Below are 22,382 nucleotides of genomic sequence, written 5' to 3'. Positions count from 1 at the left end.
TTTTGTTTAATACACACTGGCCACAATTATTATCCTCTCATTTATTTATTTTTGCCGCCTCAATTTTCAAGAAAAACTGTCTTCTCTTATAACGTCTGATGTGGTTGAAGAGTACATGACAAGTGATCTTAGACTATACAGTATATGGGTGAATTTCACAGAGTATCTCAAGAACACTAAACAATAAAAGGTAAAACATAGAAGTTTTTGAGTAAATTACAGTTTTAAGCTATAAGGATTTCAGCTATTTGCATAGATTGTGACAGTAACAACATTCAACCTGTGTTTTTAATTACTATAATGCAATAGAAATGTATTATTGTTATAATAGTCATAATAAAATGAATAACTTATCGTTATTAATTTAATTAAACTTTCATTACTGCAATGCTAAACAATAATATGTTTTTTGTCATGACAACACTCAAGGGGGTTTAGCATGGTAGAATACATGACATATAAATGTATTTGGTCTTGGCGGAATAGATCTGCTACGCTGCTGCTGCTGCTGATATGGCAGAGCAAGTACGGAGACTTGCTACTGCCAAAACATCCACAACATGCTGCTGTGTGCATATAAGGAATGCTGCTGCTGCACATATAACATATATGAATAAACCCTGCATAGCTTACGTGATCACCTTGTAGCAGATCTATACCTGTGGAGCTGGGGAAGGAGGAGGGTTTCTGAAACGCGCTTCACTGCTACAACAATCACTAGCCAAGATTTAAACATAGAGCAGCAATCTCATTGGCTGCTGATTCTGAAGAAACCAATCAGCTGCGCCGTGAAGTGAAGTTATTATGTCAGATTGGTTTAGACTTCAGGACTGCGCCATCTAGAGTTTCATGCCAGAACTTTCTCTGTCGTATCTGTCATGACAACTCTCAGAGGGTTTAGCATGGTAGTGTACATTACATATACATGTATTTGGTCTTGGCGGAATAGACCTGCTACGGCGGGGCAAGTAAGGAGACTTGCTACTAGTGTTGTCAAAAATATAGATATTTCGATAGGTATCGGTACTGAAAAATCTGAAACGGTTCCAATACGCAGGTCCCACGTATCGATACCAGCTGTGCGTTCTCGCTCTCTCTCTCTCTTTTCCGACAGTGAGTTGGCGCACATTGACAACAGAGCCCCACCTCCTCTCACAGACTTGACTCGTTTGCGGCAGTTAAACAGTGTGCGCTGATGAATGATTTCATCCACTCGTCTCATTCGCTCCGGTTAAAGTTGTTAATGTTAGAAAGATAGCCAGTGCGGAGTCTCTGCAACAGTTCTTGCGTTTAAAGTTTGCATTTCTGTCTATATGTGCGCTGATCGATGATTATATGTGAATAAAAGCCTAATTAAAACTTTAAAATAATTTAAATGTAGGCTATAAACTAACATTAACGAACAATGAATGAGCAATACATTTGTTCAAGTATTTATTAATCTCATTTTAATGTCATTTAAAAATTACAACTATTTATGTAAGCTCTGGTCCATTAATACTGAGAAATACAACTTTGATTTTAAATAGTAAATGTATAAGTAAAATTGACATTAGATTCAAAATTAATAAATAATGTAAAACTATACCTCATTGTCTAGTCTTGTTCAATTTATATTTACATTTAGCAGACACTTTTATCCAAAGCGAATTAAAGAGAGTTCAGGGAGCAATAAAGTGATATGTCATACAGGACCAATAAAACAATAGGTGCTAATACCAAGTTACTAGTTTCAACAAAAGCCAGAACAATACCTGTTGAGAGAAAGAGAGAGGGTTTTATTTAACTGTAAATAACAATAAGGCCCTACATTTTTTTAATTTTATGACAGTATTTTCCCTGTGGTATCGAAAATGGTATCGAATATCAATTTTGTTTAGGTGTTGAATCGAAGTTAGAAATTCCAGTATCGTGACAACACTACTTGCAACTGCCAAAACATCAACAACATGCTGCTGCATATATAACATATATGAATGAACCCCCATCAAAGCAGGAGACACAGAATGAACAATGCAAGCCAAGAAACAGAAAGCCCCCCCCCCCCAACAGATCTATCGCCAAGACATATGTCCTGTTGTTACCTTGAAGGGCTGTGTGAACCATATGTATTACTATCTATGTGTGCCTGGGCTACCGTGCCGACCGGCTTAACGCTAATGACCTATGGGCTATGTGTGCCTCGGCTACCATGCCGACCAGCTAAACACTAGTGGCCTATGACTATGTGTGCCTTGGCTACCGCGCCGACCGTCTTAACGCTAGTGGCTTATGACTATGTGAGCCTTGACTACCAAGCCTACTGGCTTAACACTGATGGCCTATGACTATGTGTGCCTTGGTTACCACATCGACTGGCTTAATTCTAACAGCTCTCTGACGACTCTTGACACGAGAGAACTGCCAACCATGGGCTAATTGAGAGAGGATGGTCTCTCACGCGCACTAAGTGCAACGTTAAATAACAATGACACGTTGCAGTCCAAAAGATGAGACCACAGCATCCACCTGAGCAAATTATCATGATTTAAGTCATAAATACTTATTGTTGTCATTGATACTTATTGTTGAGCCATTAAAAATCGATGAAGCACATGCTTCTGCCATTGCACACACTTCTGCCATTGCACACACTCACCACGCTTGACAAGAAGTATAATTACAACCATATATACTGAGAACCATTCACACACTGACATGCTATACAAATAAACATAAGACAATCAATCTGCGTCATTACGGAAATTGTACCTAATCAATGCAAATAGGAATGGTGTAGTTGGGCAATAACAAGTTATAAATGTAAACACACGTGTGACACAGTATAGTAGGCTGCAAATGCTAATGCTATTTAGCGTATTTCTCTCACTACGGCCCTCAACACTCGCTGATGGTAACCACAAAGATCGCCAGACATCAATATGTGTACTAGGTAACAAACGTATACTAGGTAACACTCCGACTTGACTGCGCCTTTTTCAACTCCTCCCTCCACTGCAAGCGGCTAATCTTGCCGATCGGTCTGCTAATCACAGCATGAAGTCGAACACACCTATTATGTTTAGGACTGCACCATGTACAGTTTCATGCCAAAAAATTCTCTGTCATTTATACATGCAGGCTTTTGAGATTTGCCCAAACACTGACACCAAATGATTTTTTATATTGGATAGTTCACCCAAAAATTTAAATTCTGTAATCATTTAGTACGTTTACATGCACAGTCTTACTCCGATTATGCTTAATAAGCTGATAACAAGTAAGATAATGTAAACGCGTAAAACGTTTTTCTTTTATCGGGGAAAGCTCATAAACGGCGTAAGCAAAACCCACCCATTTTCTCAAAACAAAAGCACCCATGTGTTTGCTTTCATATTTGTATTAATCATTTGGTAACTGCGTATGTGTGTGTGTGTGTTAAATCAGGCAACATTAAAAAATATTGAAAAGAAACACATTGGCATTAGTGTTCATGGACAACAGGTCAACTGTAACTGGAATGATCTTTGAGGTCAGCAAATTGTTTTGCACCATTCGAACTGAATGTGACCGAGTTGCTTCATGCGGTTATTGGTTCATTGCAATGTTTCAAACATACAATCATATGGAAGAAAAACAAAATTAAACATTCTGGTAGAGCTATTTATAAAATGCAATTTTTATAAAAATTAATAACTGTTTAAAATATTTTGAGCCTTTAACATTCCATGTGATTCAGTGCCAAGTGAGATGTGTGCACTTATGTGGACTAAAGTCAAATTTGAAAGGTTTTGTGTGTGTTTTAAAGTAAGGTTTTAAATTATGCATATCATTTATTTAACCAAGATACCTTAAAATAAATTGTGTTAGCTATAAGAATCTGAGTGATTTTAATAATTTGCATAAATCTTCTTCACAGTATTATCCCAGGTGTAAACAGATTTTCTGAATTAGATTTTAGCACCACGTGTTTGTTTTTATAAATGCAAGCTGTCTAACAAGAAGGATCGTGCTAACTTGAAATTGTACATTTACATTTCAGCTAAAATTGAACACTTATCTTTTCGTACTGTCAAACTTGCCAGGGAAAAGTGGGATTTGAACACTTTTTGCCTGTACCTCACCTTCTACATCTGGTGTGTTAACTGTAGCTCCATCTGGCTGGGTGAGGATGAGAAGTTTGTGTTCAGCAGATGAGAACGTCTCCCAGCATTGCTCCACAGCTGACTGAACTCCAGTCAATTATTAAGTAATTAAACATCAGTCATCAATATTTCTCCTCAGTCCAGACAGACACCTGGATGAAATTAAGAGCAGTAAAAGATGGATGGACTACCAGTTTATAAGCACACAAGGTGCCGTACATACGAATTCAATAATTAAACACTTTGCTAGACTGAATAAATTAAATGCGACAGCATTCAACGCGGAGATGTATTCATGAGTAACGTAGTACCTCGCGTATAACAGTTAATTCAAAGCATCACAATAATTTACATATTGATGGAAATTGTAAAATGTTGCTTATTGTTTTAACCATAAGAGAATAGAGAATGAATTCACAAGTTTTTAAGGAAGAAAATATGAGTCATCAATAAAACTCTATTGCTATGAAATATTCCAAACATCTGGCCAGAATGCAGCCGTCTCAGTAGACAAGCTCACAATGCACGAGCTCCCAACCAAAACATCTACACAACATAAATGTGTTAGCATATATGGTGAATAATATTTAACATGCAAAGACCCTTCAGGTCTGTCGACAATCAGTTTATGTGTGGCAAGGGAATATGTCAGATATCCCGTGACCCCCGCCGGTCTCTTGATCTAGTTACAAAAGCTGTGAAGAATGGGGCGATGCCACAGGGTGCAGGTGAGACCAAACGAAAAACAGGCGGCGTGAAAGGAGGGCCAGCAAGATGAGGAGAGTCTGGCCCGCGATGGACTGTGTGATTATTCAGCCCTGGAGGCGTAGATCTCTGGAAGGGAACGGTTTGTTGTGTTTGCTGCTGCACTGTCAGTGTAATCACTCTGAATCACACTGCTATAAATCACCCACACGCCACAGCTGCCGCTGGAACAGCCACGCTGGCCGTGGCGAGACTGTGCAGAATAATGCCTCCAGTTGACCAGGTGCTAAGGACTAATGGAAGCGAGTGGCTTGTTAGACATCAGCGATGTGCTGATTTTATGAGTTTGCTGGAGCGTCGGCAGTCAACAGCTGTGTGTCTGCAGGTGTGTACAAACAGTTGTGCAAACGGAATGCATTTACCCCAACAAGCAGTGGGATCAAGGCTTATGCGATTCTTGTAAGCAAAACTTTTGACAGTCGGCATGTAGTCCAGTCCACTTTGCACTTTTGTTGGCTCAGAACTGGCCCCTTAGAACATGCAATTGTTTGACTGGCATGTAAAGCAACTGGCTTGTTTTGTCTATATGCATATACACAGTAAAATCGCCAGTGTTAAAAAGGTCAAATTAACACTCACATTGTATATATAATCCACACTCTCAAAGTGTGGATTATATAAACACTGTGAGAGTTAATTTGAAAAACTGAAACAGTGTGAAAGATAAATAAATAAAGGCAGAGACCATTTGCACCAGGTCCGCCCACCAATATGTGATTGGAATAGAGAATATGTAAGAACGACTTCATTTTGAATAATGACTGCAGTGGCGTAAGGTGTAGGCCGGGGTTCTAATCAAACTCATGCATTTGTTTTCAATAAAAAATGTATTCATAAAGTTTAGGGTAAAGTAACGTTATTTGCCACTATTTATAGCATCTAACTACTATTTCTATTTAATCCAAAGAAAATACAGCTATTTTCGGTTAGAGTAAAAAGCATTGCTGCCTTGGGTGGGCTATTTGTAACATTACTCTGTGTAAATAGACACTCCGTAAATGAAATGTTTTATCAAAAATAAATATAATACATTTTATTAATGCGTCTATTCACTAATATCCATTGAAAACATTAATAACGTCACTGTTTTTGCTTTAATAACGTTACTGTTACAATGACGCAAGTGTCTTATGATGTCACGGCGTTAGTGAAGGTCAAGTGTCATGAGCGGTCTTGTCCAAATGGCGCAAAAATGAATTTCAGACTTTTTTTTACCTCATGCAGGACTTCAGCAGCGTCAACCCAGAAAGAAATGCCACTTTCGGAGTTTTGCATGCAGGCCAGCAGAAATGTAAGACAGTTATTTCTTGATTTGAGATTATGGCTAATAGGTCTACAGGCAGAATATGTAACGTTACGGGTTGATTTCTGTGCTGTTGCCGTGCAGCATGCAGTTGTGTTTAATCGCGTGACCGGTTTGCACATGGTTTTTGTTTGGGTTGTTAAGATGCCGCCGCGCAGCTAGTTTTCGTACAACAGATTGTGCTTTGGCTATAGGCATACATATAACATACATGCATTTATATGGTTGTTTTTCACACTGGGATCTTCTTTATTCTCGGAAGCAACTAATTTTTGCCTCCGTTATTTATTAACATTAAACTTAAGCGGCTCACCCATGGCACAGTCATAAAAAAAATCACAGCACCCCCTGCTCAAAATACGTTCCCGCGGCGGCTATGGCTTAATGTTAATGGGCAAAATGAGCATCATAATTATTTGTCAAAATTTCAACCATGACAATTTATAGTCATGATAATTATTTTACTTTATATTTTTTATTTCATTTCAGCATATGTATTACACTCTGGAGAAATTTGATGCATGTTATAATCTGCTGCTGAACTTCTGCGAAACTGTATTTCAAAGTGCCCAAAATGAACAATTTAAACACATTGTGATTAATCGTGGGAGGTAGAAATCAGTATCACGATTAAAGTACGATTAATCGTGCAGCTCTAATTGCATGAAAAGAATTAAAATAATAGCAATGCAGTGTCTGTGCATGGACCAGACATTACGAAAGAAACAAAAAAAGCTTAAAGATGCAATGTGGAGATTTTAGTGGCATCTAGAGGGGAGGTTGCGAATTGCAACCAACGGCTCACTCCACCGCTCACCCCTCTCTTTCAAAGCACTACGGAGGCTCACACAGATTTAAGATGTTCTCACGTTTTCGCTTCTTTGCTGAAGGAGATAATGTATTTATGCAACACGCTCTGTAGAGCAGTTTGACCAGTTAGTCTACTGTAGAAACAACATGGTGAATTCGATGTATGGTGTCTTTCATAGACTTGTTCGGCACTAAACCAGCCAATTTAGACACAATAAGTTTTTGTTCAGTGTTTGTTGCAATAACCATGTATTTTGTAAACAAAACTTTGTTAGCAAAACCAGAGATAGTAAAATTCTCTGATTCCTAGAAAGTAAATCCAGCCAATCAGATTAGAATTTGTTTTTATAAGAAAGCATCACAATATTGTATGTAATTTTTTACAGTATGCATCATATTGAATATATGCATATACAATAGAAGGACAATTTCACCTCTCACCACATGAAGTGGATCTGTAGTGTAGCGTCTGTATTCCAGACATTTGCCACGCTCTTGATCGTTCAGTTTGAAATGGGTTCTTCTCAGCGTTCCAAACAACCATGAGTAGTGTGTCTGCTCATTTCTCTATAAAAGCCGCAGCTCCCACTTTGATGCCCAAGAATATAACTTAAATATAACTTTGAATTTTAATGTATTCAATATATATATTTTTTTTTCATTTTGAATATTGAAATGTATTCTCCTGTCCCCCTGAAAGTGTGAAAAATATGAAAGTAAGTTATATGTGAATTCCAACGAAAAATGAAAATACTGTGGCTATTATATACTTTGGATTCTGTTTATCAGCCTAACAGAGCAACAACCAATTGTGAGAGGTTGGTGGAAGTTGTTGGTCTGTTTGTCATCAATGGAAGAATGTGCATGGGTGAACCCCCTCTTTGAAAACATATGTCATTATTTTTGCCATTTTGTTGTGTTACACCAGTGGTACAGAAATGACACACTTGAGCTGTAGATGATTTCAAAGAACACAACAGCTGCATTCACTTGCGGTTTCAGCCTGCAGATTTACATATGCAGGTACAATATCTGACTGGAAAATCAATCTTAATCCATTTGTGCATGTGTAGCCAGTCAGGGAGAGAGCTGGTGTGAGGCAATGAAATGTCCCTAAATGTTAATATTAGCGTGGATTCTTGAGGTGGATAAACCTACGATGATAAGCTATTTTAGTTCAATGTGTGAGAAACCTACAATTCCCTCAGTTAAATAAATAAACGTGGTGATGTTGCAGTCTCATGAAAACAAGATAATGATGTGCTCCAGTGAGCTACAAATACTGTTCAGCAGTTTAAGATCTACGCCTGAGAATGTTGCTTTTATACTAGCGTGGTTAGCTCATACAAAAAGACATGTTAATGAAATGAATTAGCCTTAAAGGGAAAATTATCTCAAAAATAAAAATCTGTCACCATTTACTCACCCTCATGTCATTCCAAACCTGCTTGCCTTTTTATCTTCTGTGGAACACAAAAGAAGATATTTTGAGAAATGGTTTTGTATCCATACAGTGGAAGTCAATGGGGCCAATGTTGTTTGGTTACCAGCATTCTTCAAATAAATCTTCTTTTGATTTCTGCTGAATAAAGAAAATGAGGGTGAATAAATGATAAAATATTAAAATTTTTGGTTAAACTATCCCTTCCGATTTTGTGAGCTAAAATTTCACTTCTCCTTTTCAGGTCAATGGGGTAGGTGTATTGGAGAGGAATGTGGAACAGGTGGAGTTCAGTCCAGGACCGTGTGGTGCATCCACACCGAGGGCTGGACCACGCACCACTCCAACTGCCGCCACGCAAACAAACCTGAGAGCCAGAGGCCTTGTTTCAAAGTGTGTGAGTGGCACCAAGAACTCTTTGAATGGGATGTGACCGAATGGGGACTGTGCGTTCTAGCCCCCTTCCAGTCCAACGAGCTCAGGCTGCGAACATCAGAGTGCATCACAGCTCAGCATGGCATTCAGAGACGGAAGGTCCACTGCGTCCGCACCTCAAACCGCACGGCCGTCACGGGGAGAATATGCGATTTCTTCTCCCCTCGCCCGGCACTGGAGCAGGCCTGCTTGATCCCGTGTCCACACGACTGCGTCGTTTCTGAATTCTCCTCCTGGTCTGGCTGCAGTAGAACGTGCGGCTCGGGTCTCCAGCATCAGACCCGCCACGTGCTGGCGGCACCGATGTACGGAGGAGCCAACTGCCCCAACCTCACCCAAACAAGGACTTGTGCAAACTTGTCACCTTGCCCGGTTGGCGAGAGCGAGCATCAGCACAGCCTTAAAGTCGGTTCGTGGAGTGAGTGCAGGCAGCCGCAACATAAGGGACTCTGGATGGGTGGTAGGACCATGCTGGACTTTAGCACGGGAGAAACTGAGAGGAATACGGTGAAACGGCATATCCAGAGTTCCCAGCATCACCACCATCATCACCATCTCCACCATCATCACCACGGCCTGAAGGGCCTGGATGTAGAGATTGGGTACCAGACGCGACAAGTTCGTTGCGTGCGCAGTGATGGGAAGAATACAATGCTGAGGTAAAATGCGCAAAGACGCTTCAAGCCAATTTATCTATTCATCTATCCAATTTACAATAATCTATGTACAATGAATGCATACCTGAAAAGACAAACCCTGTGAGAATAAACCCCTTTAAGGTCTAAATCCCAGATTATGCTCTTAAAAGCAAGGTACCGCCGCTTCCTGTGAGAAAGTAGGATTTCTGAGACAGCTCTGTGAAGTGGGCCTACCTAAATCGGTTAGTCTTCCATTAATCTCCGTTTCGCTGCCAAACCGTACAAGGTGAGCGGAGAGACATGCCTGGCAGCGGCATGGGAGAGCTGCCCCCCTGAGCAGAACGGACTGCAGTGTGATGGAAAGGATTAAATTTACTCTGTTGCGGCAATCTCTGGATTCACAGCGTGAGTTTGGAGAAGCGGTCAATCCCTGTTACGGGACGGTTTGTGCATTATTCTCGTTGCGCTCTCAATCTGAGGTAGAGTTAGATGTCGTCTGGGACGCGGCTCGTCTTTCTCTCACAAAGAGTATGGATTTCCCACAAACCGAGGATAATGAATGCTGTAACTAAGTCTGGCTTTGAACATGACTTTAAAAATGCCTCCTTTTGCAAAATATTGATTCACAGGCAGGCTCTCCTGATAAAGGTTTTAAGTCTCAAATGTAGACTTTCATGTCTTGGCTCTTTTTTACCTTTGGTGGTGTTGTTTAGAGGAGCTTTAGATGTGTGCCAGGTTGGAATGTGTGTAGAATGGGCTTAAGGGGACATGTCACCCAGCCAAACCTTGACCCTTTGATCGAAATTGCATGTGATCACCTGGAATGATGTCATCCCTGATAGCACACATACATCAGGGAGACGACTACTGGATGTCTGCATTAACATCTGCAAGACATATTTTTTTATTGTTTGCTCATCTGCAGTACGTCTCTGAGATGTCTCCTGTAAGATGTCATATAGACATCCAGAAGATGTAGATTTAGAATGTATGTAAAACTTCCTTTTCTAAGATGTTTTTACACAGCAGATGTTTTCCAGATCTTTAGCAGACATCTTACAGACGTACCTGTGCTATCTGGGATTTGCAACATGCCATGGTGCGATCTAAGCCCTCAGAATGTAAAGCACCACCGCCTTGTGTGTCATATTGAACAAAGAGTGTAAAATAGGGATCATCCTAAATTAATCCTCATTTGAGGTGAAAATAGGTGCTTTGATATACAAATATCATAGCGTTGTCATCTGCCATTGGCTTATAAAGACACAAGTGCAACTTTGCATTCATGAGGTGTATTTTTTTCCTTTGTGTGACAAGACTGGGAGCAAATCTGCGTTTGACAGTAAGATCTGACTTTGTGCCTGTATTCTGTCAGTATTGTGTTTTAAATATGAATCTGCGTTGGTTCAGCTGTTGAAATGTCTTTTGTCTTTGGCAAAGCAGATGTTGTTGGTAAAGCAACAGGAACCTCTTTGTTTTCAAGGAGTGGGTTTCTCATTCTGCATTAGTTGAACACGAATCGCAGACATCATTCACAGTTCAAAGTGGGGGGGTTGTAGGGATCTGTAGAGCAGAATAGGAACTGACAGGTTTACTGCAGGTGTAGCATAACAAGCGAGAGACCGCTGTGTTATTTTACAGTGAGAGCGAGCATTCGCGCTACTTAGCATATTCATTTGTGTATTCTGCGTGCATGCTTAATGAAACGTGGTGATTGGAATATTTCCCACCTGAGTTCAATTTCTGCAGTTTTTCCAATTATAGTCTAATTATCATTTAAAATGGAGCGAATGAATGCTACACAAACAGATTATGATATACAAGTAATTGAATCGGGTGACTTGTGCGGATGAATCTGTAATTAGGTGTTTCGTGCATTTCATATTGCATGTGGACTTCGCTTTGCTGAATACGACGGGGAATAAGAATAACTCATTTAAATATACTTCACTTCAGAGTCATTATACTGCCTGAGAAATGTCAGACGCTTTAGTTGCTTTAAGATCACTGAACCATTGCTGTATGTTAAAAATATAGAAGAATTAACATTTTTGTCTAAGAATTAAGTTCCTCAAATACTGATCTGCTATTATTATACAGTATATGCAAATTATGATCAAAGTTGACTTTTTGTTTACTAAAGTTGACAAACTTTGAACCAGAAAAAAACATACTACATTTACATACATCACATTTACATTTATTCACTTGGCAGACGCTTTTATCCAAAGCGACTTACAAGTAGGAGAGCATAAACATTTTGTCAACACGCTAAACAGTACCGTTAGTTTACAAGTACTACACTGCCTTATTAAAATATGTTACTTCCCCTGTTTATCTCCATTTTATTTTTATTTTTTTCTCGTCTATAGTCTTTGTACCCTTGACAATGGCCCTGGAACGTTCCAGTCCTGCATTATGCCCAGGGACTGTGAGACGTCTGATTGGTCAGCTTGGAGCCCATGTTCAAAGACGTGCAGGGCGTCAGATATGTCTCCAGGTTTTCGCGTCCGGAGCCGAGGAATAACGCAAAATCCCATTGGTCACGGGAAAGAATGTCCCACTCTTGAAGAAAAGGAGGCCTGCAACATCATCGGAGATTTGCTTCCGAACTGTCCTAGGTTTGTTACATTTACATTTAGACACTTTCATCCGCCTTGCATTCAAAGTACAGATTTTATCACTATGGATGTTCTGGGTGTTGAACCCATGACCTGTGCATTAATAATGTATGTAACAAATGAGCCGCAGGAACACTGTGTAGGTTTGTATTGACAATATCAGCTTGACATCCAAATGACTCATAATAATTCAACCTTAAGCAAAAGTAGTAAACAGCTTGGGTTTTTTCAGTACTAAACGATTTCTCAAGTGTTGTGATCAAGTATTTATTTAATAAACCTCTGTTGCGTCCAAACGTTTAAAAGATTGTGAGAAGCTAATTAATGGGATTATGTGTTTGATCAATTGCAGCCGGCTGTTATTTCATTAAAAGCCCGCTTTATGCATCATAACACTTTTACCAAGTCAATGCTTTTTCATTAGTAGATACTAGTTTCCTGCCGGAAAACAGGAAGCTAAGCCTATTAGTATCTTTCAGCGCCAGCACGCTGTGTCCATTTATCCAACTCGGTTTCTAAGAGGAGCCCAGCAGGATCTAAAATGACACAATAGGGTCTAAACAAAAGAAGTGTGTTTAACCGCAGCGGGTGTACGTATGTGTGTCTTTTGTTCTGCAGGTATATTTGGAAGAGCACAGACTGGGGAGACTGTCAGGTGGCCCCGCTCCTCAGCCAACAGGACAGAAGGCTTAACAATGTTAGCGTTCTCTGCGGTGGAGGAATTCAGATCAGACAGCTGTACTGTGTGCAGGTTCCAGATAACTCCACCCCTCACCACAGAAAAGAGGGTATGGTGTCTTCAGCATCAAGCTGAGTGAATAATGAACTATATGTGCTAAATAAAGGCTATGCAGTGTGATTCAGCAGCTAAGCCTTGTGCAGTGCATTCTGTGAATCTTTTTATTAGCTTATTCATCACAGGTTATCTTGTATAGTCAAGTCAATGTGATCCACAATGAGCATGTAACTGTGGTACTTTTAAATCTAGCTGGACTGACTCCATTCTTAATTCAGTTAAAATCAAGTTCATTCATAAAGCGATTTTAATAATAATTATAATTCATTCGATTTATATAGCGCTTTTCTGGGTACTCAAAGCACTTTACATGGAAGCAGGAATCTCCTCAACCTCCACCAATCCTCCTCAACCACTTTTTACAATTTACATTGTTGCGAAGCACCTTTACAGAAAACACACAATTCAATTCCATTTATTTATATAGCGCTTTTCACTATGTGCATTGTTCCAAAGCAGCTTTACAGGAGCAAATAAGAAAAACAGAAAAACACAGAAAGGTAAAACACAGCACAGTGCATGGTGTTTATAGACCTAGCAAGATCATTCTAATAAATAATATCTAATAAATAAATAAATGCAGTCTCCCGGTGAGCAAGCCAACACTGCCCTGCTACACAGACATTGAAGAAATAAAAAAGAAGCAGTCTGTTTAAGATATTATTAAGATTAAAAGATTAGATTAAAAGTGATATTTGCTCCCACTGAGCATGCCAAAGTGGCAAGGAACCAAAACTTCAAGTATATATGCAGAAAAAAGTAATAGACTAGAACTAATTCTGAAAGGGATACTTCACCCAAAAATGGAAATTCTGTCATCATTTACTCACCTTCGAGTTGTTCCAAATCTGTATAAATGTCTTTGTTCTGGTGAACACAGAGAAAGATATTTGGAAGAATTCTTATAACCAGACAGATTTTTCCCCCCATTGACTACCATAGTAGGAGAAATGCAACGGCAGTCAAAAGTGCGCCAGAACTGTTTGCTGTCCTACATTCTTTGCTGTCCTACATTCTTCAAAATGTCTTATTTTGTGTTCAACAGAACAAAAAAATCATAAAGTAATTTCCCTTTCTGTCGGTCTCTCGACGTTGTGTCGAACCGACAGAATGGGGTTTGTCTTGAGAACCTATCATCTTCTGAGTATTTAGAAAAGGCCAATGAAAATTGGCGAATGAAATTTGCATGCCGGGCTCCTGCCCGGATGTCCGGGTATAAGAGGGAAGCCGGCGTGCTCATTCATTCACCTTTTGTTCTTCAGAGCCTACGCATCTGATGAGCTTCTCTACGATCTTGGTGATCATTCTTTCTGCTGGAATCTACGACGTGGACAGCGGAGGGTCCCTTCCTGCAGTGACTCTCCTCTGGGCGTCTCGGCAGTTCCGGAGGTGTTCAAGCAAATTTCCTTTTCTAAAAGAGCAAATTTCTCCAGCATGGCTTGCCCCGCTGTTCTCATGGGTGCAACACACTCATCGAGGAGGGGGACGGACACAATGCCTGCTTCCAGTACGCTGGGGCAGATGTTGTGGATACGTCCTGCCCGCACTGCGGGCGGTGACGATTTAGACGTTGCGTCACAGGTGGCTGTGTTCCCACGGGACTCAGCCACCAACTCGTTTGCTCCCCGTTCCGTGGCGGCAGGACTACGGCCCTGCCGTCCGCTACGGCAAGCAGCGAGGGTGATATGAGGATTACTGTGAGCGATAATCCGCCAGGCACGGGCTCAAGGACCGTTCACACCTCGTCTCGCTCATCTGACCGTTCCCCAGGAGACGGTCCACCGTCTTATTCCTCAATCACGTATTCGGACACGATGCGTGATGATGAGATGTCTCTTGCAGCATCGGGGGGTGACGTACTGCCATCCGACTCCGACGATTCCTCGGGCTCCCTCCCTCGGGGGGTCGAGCCCAGGAAGAAGCGGACGTCGAAATGTCAGCCATGCTTTCCCGGGCCGCCGTGAGTGTTGGGTTGCAGTGCCCGCACTGCCTGTCCCGGCATTCGCGGCTGACTACATGGCGCTTCGGGTTTGAGCGCGGCTCCAAGCCGCGCCCGCACCCAGTGCCGTGTTTACCGGAAGTGCATGAGGAACTTAGTAAGACCTGGAACGCCCATTTCCGGCACGTTTCACGTCAAACAAAGTTCCGTCACCCTCTCTTCCCTCGAAGTTGAGACAGCTAGAGGATACGTCGATGTCCCCCAGGTGGAGTATGCCGCCGCGGTGCACTCGTGCCCGTAGGCGGCGGCCACCTGGGGGGGGGGCTCGACCTAGACTCCGGTCCAAAGCATGTGGGGTCTCGGCATCTCTGGTGTCGAGAGCTTACATTGCGGCGGACCAAGCTGCCTCCTCTCTCCACGCTATGGGCTCCTGCCAGGCCAGGGCGTTGAGAGAGCTCCACGAGGGTAAGACCGACCCAGCGCTTATGCAGGTACTCCACGCCACCACCGACCTCCCTCTACAGGCGACCAAGGTGACCACACAGGCCCTGGGTCGGACGATGTCCACACTTGTGGTCCATGAGAAACTCCTCTGGCCGATCCTTGCGCAGATGAGTAACGCCGAGAAGGTCCGCTTTCTCGACGCACCCGTCTCGCAAGGGGGGGCTGGTTGGTGTTACTGTCGAGCCGCTGCGGCTCCGCTCACCCCCCACCCGTCGGGGGGGCGCGAGACCCGCACTCGACAGTAAAGAAGCAGTCCTCCGTGCCTCGACTCGGCCGCCTCGGCCGTCGAGTCCCGTGCAATGTCTGCTTCCCGGCAGCCCTGGTCCTCTTCGACGCCCTCCAGCTCTGGCGCCCCCCACTCAGGCGGCCCCCCCTGGAGGCGACAGCGAAGAGGAGACCATCGCCCCATCAGGCCGCGGCGAAGCGGCCCTCATGGGAAGACCTCAGGAGGATCGAGGCTACCATTGGGCCCGACCCCAGCCAAATCGCTGGGTAGTCGGATAGGGACGGATCCTGCCCCGTCTCTCCATCTGCTGGCCCCCTCCGTGGGGCTAGCGCCCACTTACTCTCTAAGGAGAGTTTCCTCTCTCTCAGGGTTATCACAGCCGCTCCCACCCTCTGCACGACGGTGAACGGCAAACTCGACGTTGCGTCATGGTGAAGCGCAATATCGAGTATAAACACCAGCCCTCAGCACTCTCAGTCAGACAGTGCGTTGAGCTGCGCAGTCACCAGGCAGGAAAAACAGCAGAGCTGATCTCCTCCCTGGGGGACCTCCCCCGGCAAGGAATCCGTACTGCTAGCCATCGAACCACCCCCCGGGGGGACGATGAAAAAGATCGTACCTTTAGTTTCGTCTCATTTCTGGGGGCCTGTCCGGCTTCCCAGACTGTCAGGCTGGCTAGGGAAGACGATCCGTCTCAGCTACGCGATCCAGTCGCCTCACGCCCGTCAAGTTCAAGGCGATATACCTCAGTCAGAGGATATTCCCATACTTCGGGCCGAGGTCGCCACCCTTCTGGTGAAGGGAGTGATCAAGCCCGTCTCACCAGCCGAGATGTGCAACGGGTTTTACAGCCTGTACTTCATTGTCCCCAAGAAAGGCGGGGGGTTGCGCCCTATCTTGGGTCTGTGTGTTCTTAACAGGCACCTACACTATAGCTGCCTTTCAGGTTGTTCACGCAGAAGCGCATCCTGACGTCCGTCAGGTGTCAGGACCGGTTCATGGCAGTCGACCTGAAGGACACGTACTTCATGTCTCGATCCTCCCTAGACATTGGCCGTTCCGACGGTTCGCGTTCGAGGGACGGGCATATCAGTACAGGGTCCTCCCCTTCGGTCTGTCCCTGTCTCCACTAGTCTTTACGAAGGTCGTGGAAGCCACCCTCCTTCCCCGTAGGGAAGGGGGTGTGCGGGTACTAACTATCTCGACGACTGGCTGAAGTTTTGGCACACTCTCGAGATCTGTTGTGTACACACAGGGACCTGGTGCTCCGGCACCTAGATCGGTGGGGCTACAGGTCAACTGAGAAAAGAGCAAGCTCTCCCCGGTGCAGAGCGTCCTCTTTCTCGGTAGGGAACTCGACTCTGTCCTCATGAGCGGCCCTGCTCACCCCCCGCGGGGGGCGCGAATCCCACGACAAGGAAGCCCACACCCACGCGGCCTCCCAGAGGCAGTGCGACTGACTACAGAGTGCGCCCGATCAGTGTTGAACTGCCTGAAGCTTTTAGACAGTCAGCGGTCCCCCTGAAACAATTTCAGAGGCTCCTGGGATACATCGCATCCTCGGCGGGGGTGGTCCCCCTCGGGTCGATGCACATACGACCGCTCCAACACTGGCTACAGAGTCAAGTTCCTTGGAGAGCGTGGCACACCGGCAGCAGGCGTATGGTCACACGCTTTCTGCCGACACACCCTACCCCCTGGTCTCCATGACCTTCTTGGGGTTGGGGTGCCGTGTGCAAACGGGCAAGCAGTGTCGGGGTGGTGGACGGGCCCCCACCTGAGTTGGCATTTCAACTGCCTAGAGTTGTTGGTTGTGCTACTTGCATTGAGGAGGCTACTACCTCTCGTGCAGGGCAGGCACGTGCTGGTCCGGTCGGACAGCACAGCTGCTGTGGCGTATATCATTGGATTCGCTCAAGGCAGCTAAACATGACTCGCCCGGCGCCTCCTCCTCTGGAGTCAGCAGGTGATCAGTTCCCTGCGAGCCACACACATCCCAGGTGTCCTGAACCAGACAGCCAATGCGCTCTCTCGTCAGTCGACGCCTCGCGGGGAGTGGCGACTCCATCCCCGCGCAGCCAGCTCATTTGGGAGAGGTTCGGCCAGGCACAGGTGGTCCTGTAGCCTCCCCAGACTCCACCCATTGTCCGCTTTGGCACTCCCTGTCCGAGGCAACCCTTGGCACGGATGCCCTTGCGCACAGCTGGCCGCGGGACAAGCGGAAGTACGCTTCCCCCCAGTGAGCCTCATTGCACAGGTCCTGTCCAAGGCCAGGGAAGAGGAGCATCAAGTGGTACTAGTTACGCCCCTTGGCCTAACCAAAACTTGGTTCTCAGAGCTAAGGCTCTGACAACAACTCCCCCCTGGCCGCTCCCCCTGGCGAACTGCTTCCCCAGGGGAAGGGGCACGTTACGGCATCCCAGGCAGAACCTGGTCTCCATGTCTGGATGGGACAAGGAGATCCTGAGTGACCCACCCACCCCCGGTCTGGTTGGGACGTCACTCAGGCTAGGGCTTCGGCCACTGGGCGGCTATACACCCATAGGTGGCGCCTCTTCTCATCCTGGTGCTCTTCTCGGCGAGAAGACCCGCGGAGTTGCTCGGTCGGGTACGAGCTGTCCCGTCCTCAAGAGAGACTGTGGAGTAACCTCTCCCCCTCCACACTGGGAATGTATATAGCCGCGTCGGCCGCTCATCATGACCCAAGTGCTGGGTAGCCTCTGGGACAGCACGGCCTGGTCATTAGGTTCCTAAGGGGCGCGAGAGGGTGACCACCTTCCGCGCTCCGTACCCTCTTGCGACCTAGGTGGCAGGCCTCAAGAGGCCCCGCCCCCTTCGAGCCTCTCGGGGTTGCCGCTCTTTCTCAGTCCTGATAAAGACGGCTTTCCGCATGGCGCTCACCTCCAAGAGGGTAGGGGATCTGCAAGCACCCTCCGTGTCCACAGATTGCCTAGAACTCGGGGCCGGGATTCTCACGTTATCTTGAGACCCTGCCCCGGCTACGTGCCCAAGGTTCCCACCACTCTCCCGAGAGACCAGGTGGTGAACCTGCAGGCGCTCCCCACCGGGGAGGAAGACCCAACCTATCCGTGTTGTGTCCAGTACGCGCACAGCGCCTCTACTTCGACCGCACGCAGAGCCCAGAAGCTCCGAGCAGCTCTTTGTCTGTTTCGGAGGTCAGCAGAAGGGAGGGCTGTCTCCAAACAGAGGCTGGTGCACTGGATCGTGGATGCCCTCGTTAGGGCATACAGATCTCTATTCGGCCCTGCCCATTGGGAGTGAGGCACACCCCTCATGGGCACTGGCTCAGGGCGCCTCTCTGGCAGACATCTGCAGAGCTGCGGGTTGGGATATGCCCAACAACTCCGTGAGGTTCTAATACCTACGCGCGGAACCGGTGTCAGCCCGCATCCTGGCATGGTGTTCACATTCCTCCCATGAGTTCTCCGCTGATGGTGAGACCATGTGGTGTCTCCACTATTCCTCCCTACGGTAGGTAGTGGCCTCTGCAGCATTTTTCTCGCCATTTAGAGAACTAGGCCTCCACCCGTGACGGCCGGTGACAGGGGCTTCCCAACTTTGTGTAAAGCTCTAGGTCCCCCTTCCACTCCACTGGAGGGTCATAATTTCGCGTTAGCGTGTTCATCTGACTCGCCCAGGCCAGTCAACGTCGCTCCGCAGAGATTGTGACGCGGCTCAGTGCTGTGGCGTTTTCCATAGGAACCCCATTCTGTCGGTTCGACACAACGTCGAGAGACCGACAGAAAGGGAACATCTTGGTTACGGATGTAACTTCGGTTCCCTGATGGAGGGAATGAGACGTTGTGTCCCTCATGCCACAACACTGGCCGCCCACCCCAGCGGTCGGGGGAGGATGCTTTAGGCTCCTCAGACCAAAGGTGAATGAATGAGCACGCCGGCTTCCCTCTTATACCCGGACATCCGGGGAGGAGCCCGGCATGCAAATTTCATTCGCCAATTTTCATTGGCCTTTTCTAAATACTCAGAAGATGATAGGTTCTCAAGACAAACCCCATTCTGTCAGTTCGACACAACGTCTCGTTCCCTCCATCAGGGAACCGAGGTTACATCCGTAACTAAGACATTTTCCTTCTATGGGAGTCAATGTGGGGAGGGGACTTTTTAAGTCCCCATGAAATGTCAATGCTTATTTTTATCCGAATATTGCAGTGTTTATTAGAAATGATTTATCCCTGTAGGTCATCAAAATCTTAATAATAAGCAAAATTTCCCCTTTCAGTCCAATTGGCATCTCTCCTTGGCATGATGTATGTTTCGAACTGAGGGCAGTATTTTATTTACTGTCCAATAGCTAAGCTTCCAAATACCAACAATCCAATCAAATCCCTAAGGTTGATGTCAAGATCCACCTTATATTTTTATCATTCCAGAATCTGTTAAACTCAGATATACATCAACATTAGGAAGAAAACACCAATGCAACATTAGTTTCATGTCAGTTTTAAAGCTGCAATCACTAACTTTTTGGTTAAAAATCAGAGGTGGACGAAGTACACAACATCCTTACTTGAGTGAAAGTACGCATACTACTGGTCAAATATTACTCCACTACAAGTAAAAGTTGTAAAGACAGATTCTTACTTGAGTAAAAGTACAGAAGTACGTGCTTTTAAAAGTACTCAAGTATTAAAAGTAAATTTCCGTTATGTCAGTTGTGCATTGTTTTATTGTCGTATACCTTATGCCTCTGAAGCAACCTACTGAATACACTGAGTAGCTCACAGTATCAGTGGTATTAAAGGAGTAGTTCACTTCAAAATTTGCCCCCATTGATTTCCATAGTCATTTTTATTCCTACTATGGAAAGTCAATGTGGGCAAATTTTCCAGTGGGCAACTCCTTTAAGAGCTTTATATGTTTAGCACATACAGTATATGTTTAGTTTAGATATAATCCTGTATGATCATTTAGCATAATTATCCTCATTATCCCTCTAGGCCTATATGTATTTATGAGCAGTGTTTTTGTATATTCCCTTTACCAGTTTTAGCAGCAATTTACCAGTAAGTAGTAAGGTTCTTGTAAATAGTAAAGTATAAGCCATGTGTTTGTTGGATTATTACCATTTGTATTACCATAATTTAACTACAAACATAAACCATAGCTAGTATAATGAAACTAGGTTTAGTTGCTGTGGTTTTACTAAAGATTATTAATTGGAGTATGGTTCCTATATAGAAAATGGTAAATTTGTGGATACTGTGGTTTTACTTCAAATACCATCCCTGAGGAAAAAAAACAATGAATTTTTGAATTAGATCTTTTTAAATTAAATTCCTCTTTGTAGTGTGTTTGGAGTTTTATTCCAATAGGATTTACCATCCCACCAATAGAATCCATCACATACAACTAGACAACAAGTTAAACCACAAATCCATTACATTTTATGTTGTATTTTGGGCAGGGTTCTATAGTTTTTATTTCAACAGGAATACTTCAACTATAGTTACTTCAGTAAAAACTTCATTCATTTTCCAAATCGCTTTAAATGATATAGCAGCTGATCAAAAGTTAACACGCACGCATAGCTCAACGTGTATGTGATGCTTATTTACTGTTTAGCCGTTATGCCGATCATTTTCATGACAATGTTTCTACGATCTTCGACTGATGTGCATGTGCCTTTTTCGTCTTTTATTCTTCTATTTGCCTTTTTAGAGCGCTATGAATGGTGTAGCAGCACCTACGTTTACATTAGTTTAGTGGGGAAGATCCCAGAGTTGCCAGATTTGAGTAAAAATGCCAAATGTCCCTTCAAAGCTTGTCAGAAAACCGCGAGCTTAGAAAAACTGAAATACTTGGCAACAGTAAAAGGTCCTGCAGATCGCAAGCCAGATAAATTGCGCAAACAGGAAACCCCGCTGCATAGAAACCATTTTCTGCTTTTAAACCTTTTTATAAATGTATTGGAGTAAAAGTATGATATTTGTCTTTCAAATGTAGTGAAATTAAAGTACAAGTACTCAGAAAAAAGAATACTCAAGTAAAGTACAGATACTCAAAAAGTGTACTTAAGTGCAGTACTCAGGTAAATTTACTTCGTACACAAAAATAAATAATTATTTATAAATTGAGATGTTAGGTATGAAAATGTTTAATGTCATTTACAGTAATCTCAGCCCACTTAAAAATATGTAAAGTAACCTGCAATCTTCTATTTCAAACAGAGACTGTAATATAGTTGCAAACGTGAAAGGGCATATCTTTAAATCCATTGTTCTGAAAGAATATCTACTGTATTACTTTAAACTCTTAAATAACTTAAAGGCGGGGTGTCCGATTTCTCTTAGCCGTTGTTGATGTTCAAATCACCAAAACAGACACACCTACCCCCATCTTTCGCTTTCGTCAGCGCTCGGCTCGACTAATGTCCGTCCTGTGCACTGCTGCTGCTGATTGGCTACAAGGTTGTTTTGGTGCTCGGCCCGACTTTGTCTAAACAAGCGTAATTTGGAAATCGGACACCCCGCCTTTAATAAAGGTCACACAATGGTCATCTTTGGGTTCTTAAACCAAATTGACAAAATTATCCTTGGCTTAAGAATTTTGGTTTGAAGGCTTTTCGATTATCAAAGCATTCCAGCCATTTGCTGTAAAACCACAAGTAACCTCGCCTGTTAGAAGCGTGTTTCTAAGATTAGAGGTAATCAGAGAGAGTCACCTTGTTCTGAAATTAATTTCAAGGAGCCACTTTAGCCAACGAAAGCCGTATTTGGATTGGTTTTAAACAGGTTGGGT

At 44.1% G+C, this 22,382-nt stretch overlaps 1 protein-coding gene across 2 annotated transcripts in view; it reads left to right on the top strand.

Moving 5' to 3' along the window:
* The window catches only part of thsd7ba (thrombospondin, type I, domain containing 7Ba), a 301,508-nt gene that overhangs the window by 131,811 nt on the left and 147,315 nt on the right, over positions 1–22,382 (top strand). For both annotated transcript variants that reach the window (XM_057335489.1, XM_057335490.1), the window contains exons 4-6: positions 8,688–9,537; positions 11,889–12,137; positions 12,756–12,925. In XM_057335489.1, coding sequence (XP_057191472.1) covers positions 8,688–9,537; positions 11,889–12,137; positions 12,756–12,925 — 1,269 coding nt within the window. The remainder of the gene's footprint in view (positions 1–8,687; positions 9,538–11,888; positions 12,138–12,755; positions 12,926–22,382) is intronic.

Source organism: Triplophysa rosa, linkage group LG6, assembly GCF_024868665.1.
Source record: "Triplophysa rosa linkage group LG6, Trosa_1v2, whole genome shotgun sequence".
Lineage (NCBI taxonomy): Eukaryota > Metazoa > Chordata > Actinopteri > Cypriniformes > Nemacheilidae > Triplophysa > Triplophysa rosa.
The sequence above is the reverse complement of the archived record's forward strand: the minus strand, read 5'-3'. Positions and strand labels throughout refer to the sequence as shown.